The sequence below is a fragment of the Gobio gobio genome (assembly GCF_949357685.1).
Source record: "Gobio gobio genome assembly, chromosome: 25".
NCBI classification, from domain to species: domain Eukaryota; kingdom Metazoa; phylum Chordata; class Actinopteri; order Cypriniformes; family Gobionidae; genus Gobio; species Gobio gobio.
The window spans coordinates 15,526,885-15,535,633 of NC_137121.1; the positions used below are offsets into that span (position 1 = coordinate 15,526,885).

General features: G+C 38.6%; 2 protein-coding genes across 7 annotated transcripts in view; one reads left to right on the forward strand and one right to left on the reverse strand.

The window, feature by feature from the left end:
* ckap5 (cytoskeleton associated protein 5) overlaps positions 1 to 204 on the reverse strand; it is a 35,026-nt gene extending 34,822 nt beyond the window's left edge. For all 4 annotated transcript variants that reach the window (XM_079809974.1, XM_079809975.1, XM_079809973.1 and 1 more), the window contains exon 1: positions 114 to 204. The gene's annotated coding sequence lies outside the window, so the exon portion shown is untranslated. The remainder of the gene's footprint in view (positions 1 to 113) is intronic.
* A 960-nt stretch (positions 205 to 1,164) lies between these two features.
* Positions 1,165 to 5,805, forward strand: cstpp1 (centriolar satellite-associated tubulin polyglutamylase complex regulator 1). 3 transcript variants are annotated; one of them, XR_013816001.1, is made up of 9 exons: positions 1,165 to 1,332; positions 1,502 to 1,604; positions 1,713 to 1,843; positions 1,926 to 2,010; positions 2,107 to 2,192; positions 2,610 to 2,805; positions 3,593 to 3,702; positions 3,819 to 3,961; positions 4,078 to 4,457. XR_013816001.1 is itself a non-coding variant. In XM_079810006.1 (9 exons), the coding sequence occupies exons 1-9, from the start codon at positions 1,284 to 1,286 to the stop codon at positions 4,244 to 4,246; spliced, it is 993 nt and encodes a 330-aa protein (XP_079666132.1). In that variant the 5' UTR covers positions 1,165 to 1,283; the 3' UTR covers positions 4,247 to 5,805. The 3 variants fall into 3 exon arrangements, 2 of the variants coding, with proteins under 2 accessions (XP_079666132.1, XP_079666133.1); XM_079810006.1 differs by having other exon boundaries at positions 3,819 to 3,882; positions 4,078 to 5,805; XM_079810007.1 differs by having other exon boundaries at positions 3,819 to 3,909.
* Positions 5,806 to 8,749: the final 2,944 nt, after the last annotated feature.

An 8,749-nucleotide genomic window follows, 5' to 3' on the forward strand; every position in this document is an offset into this window, starting at 1 on the left:
TAAAACCGAGGCCCTCATATAAAACGCAGTAACGTATAATGAAGCAGAACACGCTTAAAACGGCTTTCGTGTAATATTATCCGATCACAATTACATTTTTCCGTTTTAGTTACCTGGTTTTAGAGAGGGAAGACAGGGCGATCTTCATCAGCTGGGACCGATATTTGGTCATTACTCTCTGGGCTTTGAAACGCCTCCGAGGGCGGGGAGACAGGGGGAGGAGACGCCTAGTTTTCATTCAAACCTCCACTTCATTTTTCATAGGCTATATAGTGCATTTTGTGCTGTTTATACAGGTTCTAATGTATACTTAGTGTTTTTATATGTTTGTGCATCAATAAAGTATGCAATTACTGAATGTTCGTTTAACATTTATATTGTTTTATCACGTTTTCAGTAAAGAATACACTTTGGTTTTAGAACCAAACTTTGGGACAGTGATTCACACACACAAACATTTATACACACATTTTGTTTTTAATGTGTGGGTTTTTAATGCTTCAAGTGTCACATATTGATTGTCATTGTTAACATTTTGTAATATATAACATTACATATCTATTATAAATAAAATTTAGGTATTTTATTAACAAAATACCTATTGAGCGTGTTTTTGAGTATTTGCATATATATTTAAGTAGTTTGGTCTATCAGGATCCTTAATTATTTAATGCTTTTTTGGAATTGATATGTGCGCGAACTATGGCAACACAAAAATACGGATCCTCGTGGATTAGTATTTAAATGGAAAGCCATATGGGCGCAGTAAAACAGCTGTGCTGCGCATGCGCGGGTTTCCATAGCCGCGGCTGCATCAACAAAAACTGACGAAACACAGCCGAGCATTTTTCAAAAAAAGGCGAGACTCCACCCAGCGCTCACTTCCGTGTTTTGTCATGTGCTGCTGTAACGCGTCGTCTATTGGTTGTTTTATTATCCGTGGATGAATTTGAGCCAAGATACTGTGGTAATTCCACAAAACAAAATACATGTTCCTGGGAAAAAACGCAAATATCGAATTCCAGTGGTCATATATATTTTTTTAAATAAGACAATAAACTTTATTTAAATGTATTAATATAAAGTGTTACCTTTAATTTCAGCACTGAGCCCTAAGAAACTGTACGCATGAATACTTACTATTTGATGCGCTGTAGTGTCGTCAGTGCAGAGTGGGCACACTGACCGCTAAAGCATCTTTAAGGACTCCATTCTGAATGGAGCAGAGCAGAGTTATGAACAGCATCTGCATCCCAGCAATTCATATAAAACCATAAAACATCATGAAAATGAATACGGATCGTTTCAGCCTCACTGTTGACGAGTATTTAGGTATGTTATGGTTATTATCGCTTATTGTGTAGTTGTTTTGATGGTGCGGAGACTGATACGGTGCAGTCGGGTCCAAAATGCCTGCTTGCAGAATGATTGACAGTTGCACTGAAAAGTATTAACACACATTACTGTCATGTCATTGCCTTTTATTTTTTTTACTTTCCAGCTGAAACGAATGTCACCTTCTATCTCAATGACGCAGTCACACAGCTACTTGAACATAAAGAGGAATACACTCAATTTGGTGTGGTCCGATATTTTGCAGAATAGTAAGTTGTTATTATATATTATTTGAGGACACGTTATCGTGGTACTCCAAGATACTAAAGCTAATACAGATACTGCCATGGTAATATAATTGAATCATAATTTTGCAGTTTTACTAGTGTGAAGAATGGGAATCACGTGCTCTTCAGGGAATTCAATTACATCAAAGCAACACCTCATAACAGAGAGTCCTTCATCCATACCTTCTGGAAATGCTTCAGACAGATTGGAAAGAATGGGGGTAAGTCATGCCATTACACTTTACTTCAGTTGTTTGCATTGGTGTGTGTACAGAGAACAAATACAGCTGTTTCTTTGTGCAGATCTGTTGGCAATGTCAGAATACAGTTCACTTTTACAGCTGTTATGTCCTGACTTTCCCACTGAGATGGTACAAAACACAGCCAGGTAATTTCATATTTGCTGTTTGACGATTCTTTGAACTTTCCCTCTTTTCACATTGATATTTACCTGATTAACTTTAATATTTTCTTTCTGTCCTAGGATTGTCCTGATAGACGATGCCACTGACTGTCTAATGTCATTCTCAGATTTTATTTATTCACTCCAAATCCAGTTCTATTATGAAGGTATTTAACTAATAATATAGACTATAGCATAATATACTAAAATATTACTCTGTACTTTGCTTATGACATCCTAAAATGTCTGTACAAAACAGAAACAACTTTACAAACAAAGTGAATTCATATTAAAAAAGCGATTCAAATGTTTAATAATATAGTTTTCCTTATACATTCACATAAAATGACAAGTAAAATCTTGATGTTAAAAATGTAGATTCAGGCGTTATTTCTTAACCAGCCAATCGCAAAAGCACTGGTGATATTTCAAGGTCTTGCTTACACAAAAACCGCACTGACCTTGACAGTTTAACAGCGGTGTAACAAAAGACCAGTGACATCATCAGCATGTGTAAGCGTTTCTATGGTTACTCGAGGCTCCGCCATTTATCAGAATGATCTAACCCTCATCCACTTTCACAGAGTTTGTGGAGAGTGTGTCTGTGATTTACCAAGACCTTCTGTCGGGGAAGAATCCAAACACCGTCATAGTCCCGACCTCCACCTCGGTGGAGCAGCTATCCAGCGCAGCCAATGAGGAGCAAGACGCTCAAGAAGGCGTAGACGCCTCCATCTTTTGTGAATGTATAGAAGGACTTTGTGAGAGGTTCAAACACAAGTAAGAGAGAAAGAGTTTTACTGAAAATGTATTAATTCATTACTTATATACTATTATAATATTTATTTATATTATGAATTAGCTTTAATTTTGATTTAAGTTTAAGTCATTTTGTTATGCGCGTTTGAAATTTTTATTATTTTTTAAAAATATGTTCTTTATTATTTGTTAATTTTTTGTTAAAATTTTTGTAATTTCAACACTTAAAATTATTTATATCATTTAGTTGCTAAGGCAACTTTTTAATTTTCATTACAATTATTTAATATTTAATTGCAACATTATTTCAATGACAGAGAAGTAATATATTTAAGTAAATATTTTAGTTAACAAATTACAACACTCACTCCGTTTAATACACATCAATTATTTTTTTCTGCATTTTTTGTCAGTATAGAGTATATTTATTTTGGGCCTATTACCTTATAAGTAACAAATGAATAAGAAAAAAAAATGATGTACTACTTAATTGTATTATTTTGTTGCATCTTCAATAAATAATATTAGGCTTATATAGTAAGTTACATTGTTCACTACAATGGGACCCACTATAACCATCCTTACTCGTGTTTAGGAAAGTTACAATATTGCATTACTTGTTTAAAAAGTAACTAATTGCATTACTTAGTTACTTATTTGAAAAAGTAGCTTATTTTTTTGTAAAAGTAATGCGTTGCTTTACTAGTTACTTGAAAAAAGTAATCTGATTACATAATTGTGTTACTTGTAATGTGTTACCCACTAACTCTAGAAGATGCTATTGATCATCATGATCATCTTTTCCCAGGTTTCCCTCCATTGTTGCCATTAAGGAGATATTAGAGAGCAGTCAGCGAGTGTCTTTCTATAGCTTCCTGATGGCCTTGGCCAAGCATGAGGGAGTAAACCAAGACATCAGTGAGTATTAGCTAATATAAAATGCTTACTGGTATTTCTGAATACATGTAACTTCTGTTCTTATGAAGGTTAGAAATGTGAATTGAATGCTTTCTCTTCTGTCATATATTTATCAGGGGCTCTTCCCAATAAATCGGACCTGCTGATTGATCCAGAGATGGACCAGGAGCTGGAGAGACTGTGAGAGAGACGGACTTGCTTCAAAGAGTATATTACAGTCCCTTGCTGGCTAACTATAAAACATCTTTTATTCAAAGAAGCAAGAGGCTTGCTAACAATCTTTTTATTTTTAACACATTTTATAGAAAGCTAATATGCCAGAGGGGAGATTTGAGATGTAATAAATTTGACGCTATGTTTCTGTGAATTTTCCAGCATAGCTCAAGTTGCCATCAGCCCGACGTCCAACAACAGCAGCAGCAGCGCTGCGGGACAGAAGGAGACGTCCAAGAAGGCCTCGCCACGCAAGTCACTGCACCAACGCAAGCGGATCGAAATGGAGAGCGACGGTTCCACGGAGGAGACAGACTCCTCTGAGAATTAACACGCACAGACCTGCTTGCTAGCATCTTTATGATTTTTTAGATAGCAGTTATGCCGGTTCACTAATTTGATTAGACAAGTTGCGTTCCAACAGTGCTGATGCGTCTCTCTGCCTGTCTGTGTTCACTATTTAGATTTCCAGTTCTATGGGCTACACTGTAACCCACTTACTTCCACTGCAGAAGCCAAAAAAATAAACAATTTAGCCATCCATATTGTGTCTGAAATGTCAATTACTTAATATTAACTTCTTGTTATACAACTGTTGTATAAAGGAATATATATATACACTCACCTAAAGGATTATTAGGAACACCATACTAATACTGTGTTTAACCCCTTTTCGCCTTCAGAACTGCCTTAATTCTACGTGGCATTGATTCAACAAGGTGCTGAAAGCATTCTTTAGAAATGTTGGCCCATATTGATAGGATAGCATCTTGCAGTTGATGGAGATTTATGGGATGCACATCCAGGGCCAGAGCTCCCGTTCCACCACATCCCAAAGATGCTCTATTAGGTTGAGATCTGATGACTGTGGGGGCCATTTTAGTACAGTGAACTCATGTTCAAGAAACCAATTTGAAATGATTCAAGCTTTGTGACATGGTGCATTATCCTGCTGGAAGTAGCCATCAGAGGATGGGTACATGGTGGTCATAAAGGGATGGACATGGTCAGAAACAATGCTCAGGTAGGCCGTGACATTTAAACGATGCCCAATTGGCACTAAGGGGCCTAAAGTGTGCCAAGAAAACATCCCCCACACCATTACACCACCACCACCAGCCTGCACAGTGGTAACAAGGCATGATGGATCCATGTTCTCATTCTGTTTAGGCCAAATTCTGACTCTACCATTTGAATGTCTCAACAGAAATCGAGACTCATCAGACCAGGCAACATTTTTACAGTCTTCAACTGTCCAATTTTGGTGAGCTCGTGCAAATTGTAGCCTCTTTGTCCTATTTGTAGTGGAGATGAGTGGTACCCGGTGGGGTCTTCTGCTGTTGTAGCCCATCAGCCTCAAGGTTGTGCGTGTTGTGGCTTCACAAATGCTTTGCTGCATACCTCGGTTGTAACGAGGGGTTATTTCAGTCAAAGTTGCTCTTCTATCGGCTTGAATCAGTCGGCCCATTCTCCTCTGACCTCTAGCATCAACAAGGCATTTTCACCCACAGGACTGCCGCATACTGGATGTTTTTCCCTTTTCACACCATTCTTTGTAAACCCTAGAAATGGTTGTGCGTGAAAATCCCAGTAAATGAGCAGATTGTGAAATACTCAGACCGGCCCGTCTGGCACCAACAACCATGCCACGCTCAAAATTGCTTAAATCACCTTTCTTTCCCATTCTGACATTCAGTTTGGAGTTCAGGAGATTGTCTTGACCAGGACCACACCCCTAAATGCATTGAAGCAACTGCCATGTGATTGGTAGATTAGATAATTGCATAAATGAGAAATTGAACAGGTGTTCCTAATAATCCTTTAGGTGAGTGTGTATTAGTGCTGTCAAATCGATTAATGTTATCCAAAATAAAAGTTCCTGTTTACATGATGTATGTGTGTACTGTGTATAATTATCATGTATAAATAAATAGATACACACTCATGTATGTGTATATTTAAGAAATATTTGCTGTATATATATTTATATAATGCATATAAACATTTTATATGTAAATATAAAATGTTTCTTAAATATATACATACATGAGTGTGTATTTATATATACGTAATAATTATACATAGTACACACACATATATATTATGTAAATATTAACTTTTATTTTGGATCCTATTAATCGCTTTGACCACGCTAATATACACAGATCAGGCATAACTTTATGACCACTTACAGGTGAAGTGAATAACACTGATTATCTCGTCATCACGGCACCTGTTAGTGGGTGGGATATATTAGGCAGCAAGTGAACATTTGTCCTCGAAGTTGATGTGTTAGAAGCAGGAAAAATGGGCAAGCGTAAGGATTTGAGCGAGTTTGACAAGGGCCAATTTGTCATGGCTGGGTCAGAGCATCGCCTCTTGTGGGGTGTTCCCGGTCTGCAGTGGTCAGTATCTATCAAAAGTGCTCCAAGGAAGGAACAGTGGTGAACCGCCGACAGGGTCATGGGCGGCCAAGGGCGGTCATTGATGCACATGTGGAGCAAAGGCTAGCCTGTGTGGTCTGATCAAACAGACGAGCTACTGTAGCTCAAATTGCTCAAGAAGTTAATGCTGGTTCTGATAGAAAGAGGTCAGAATACACAGTTCATCGCAGTTTGTTGCATATGGGGCTGCATAGCCGCAGACCAGTCAGGGTGCCCATGCTGACCCCTGTCCACCACCAAAAGCGCCAACAGTGGGCACTTGAGCATCAGAACTGGACCACGGAGTAAGGTGGCCTGGTCTGATGAATCACATTTTCTTTTACATCACGTGGATGTCCGGGTGCGTATGCATGGCTTACCTGGGGAACACATGGCTCCAGGATGCACTATTGGAAGAAGACAAGCCGGTGGAGGCAGTGTGATGCTTTGGGCAATGTTCTGCTGGGAAACCTTGGGTCCTGCCATCCATGTGGATGTTACTTTGACACGTACCACCTACCTAAGCATTGTTGCAGCCCTGGTGGCTGTGGCCTCTTTCAGCAGGATAATGCTCCCTGCCACAAAGCAAAAATGGTTCAGGAATGGTTTGAGGAGCACAACAACGAGTTTGACTTGGCCTCCAAATTCACCAGATCTCAATCCAATCGAGCATCTGTGGGATGTGTTGAACAACAAGTCTTATCCACGGAGGCCCCACCTCGCAACTTAAAGGATTTGCTGCTAACATCTTGGTGCCAGATACCACAGCACACCTTCAGGGGTCCAGAGGAGTCCATGCCTCGATGGATCAGGACTGTTTTGGCAGCAAAAGTGGGACCAACACAATATATATATATTTGCAGTCACCTGAGAGCATGCCACCCTAGACAAAATCCTTCTCACTGATCTTCAGACACGAGGAATACGCCAAAAAAATAAATAAATATAATATATATATATATATATATATACAGTATACTATTAGCAATAACACACCAGGACAATCCATTTACAAATAGGATTTAATTTTATGGGTTCCACAGAACAGTTATGATCATTCAAAAAAACAAAAACAAAACAATGTACAGTGATAACAGATGAAATAGGCACAACTTGTGATTTTGCAGGATCACTTCGCAGATATTATTTGCAGGTCCTAATAACTGAATACCACCTTTCAAAATGGCCGTACCAAGCAAAATATCTTCACGCACAGTGAGACAAACTGTTCTGCAGATTATTCAATTAAGACTTTGCTCATTTTGTGAATATTGCATATTAGGTAAGCGCATGCTGTGAGGATGTGCCATTTTGAAAGGACTGGTGAAGATGGGTCCATTTTAAGCCTTGGCTTTAAAACCTTTATTTTTGTATCAGGAAAAAAAAAAAATGAGCAAGCACAAACTTTTCACTACCAGGCAGCAGTATTCCTCAGCACCATTTATACAGGCCTTTCTGTCATTATGACAGTGTTGCATCCTCTCCTTATATATATTTCAGGTGCCAGAATAATATATATTTTAAGATCTTTCCATTTCATTATAATTATAAATAAGATATATAATATAATATGTAAAAAGAAAATAAAATTATTTGGTTTTCACAGCTACATATGTCAGGGATTCTGAGATTGAACCAGAATGCAAATAGGCCCAGACTACGCTCTGTTTAACAGAGCAACATATGGGAATATAAGCACACACAAAAACATAGAAATCGAGAAACAAAAAGAAAAAGCATTCACAGAAGTAAGCACGGATGCTGTACTGTATTTGCGAGACTTAGTAGTGTGCAGATAAACGACAGCAAGTACCCGATTTAACCTAGAACACTTGAAATTGTGGCAATGGGGCTGTACACACTGGAAAACAATGGAATGGAATAGGGGTCGTTCACACAGAATGCATTTCTCTATTCCATAGCGCTACCATTGTTTTTCGATGTAAGCGCACTAGACGGACGTCGTTAACCATTGCGCTTGCGTCTTGCACGTGACATCGTGTCGACGCCAGAAGCTGTCCACACTGGACAAGCGACGGTTGCAAATCCATTTGTCCTTTATAGCGCAAACACTTGGAATACATCGGAAATAGAATGGGGCATCAGTTTACTAATGGAAATTTTAGCGCCGCATCCAGTGTAGACAGAATCACTGATTATAACGGGTTATATTTGCGTTTGTCACATCACATTGTGCCGCTCACGTCGTTGTGCCACTCTTTATACCTTGAGCTTTTTTGGTTCCAGATTTGTGTCTCGCACTTTTATCAGCAAAAATTTGTTCTGTGTGAACCATCCCCTAGACGATCGTGTTGGACATTTACGCTCACATCTTACGTCTTTTGTGTTCTCTGAAAACATGGCAGTCAAGTTAAAATAACTTTTTAAAAACGTGTCTCTAGACCTTGCAT

What these genes read in the sequence shown, in the direction of transcription:
- cstpp1 (XM_079810006.1), top strand. Translation starts at nt 1,284, where the DNA reads ATGAAAATGAATACGGATCGTTTCAGCCTCACTGTTGACGAGTATTTA. An exon ending in ACAGATTGGAAAGAATGGGG is followed by an intron (nt 1,844 to 1,925) that starts GTAAGTCATGCC and finishes TTCTTTGTGCAG; the next exon opens with ATCTGTTGGCAATGTCAGAA. An exon ending in AATCCAGTTCTATTATGAAG is followed by an intron (nt 2,193 to 2,609) that starts GTATTTAACTAA and finishes CCACTTTCACAG; the next exon opens with AGTTTGTGGAGAGTGTGTCT.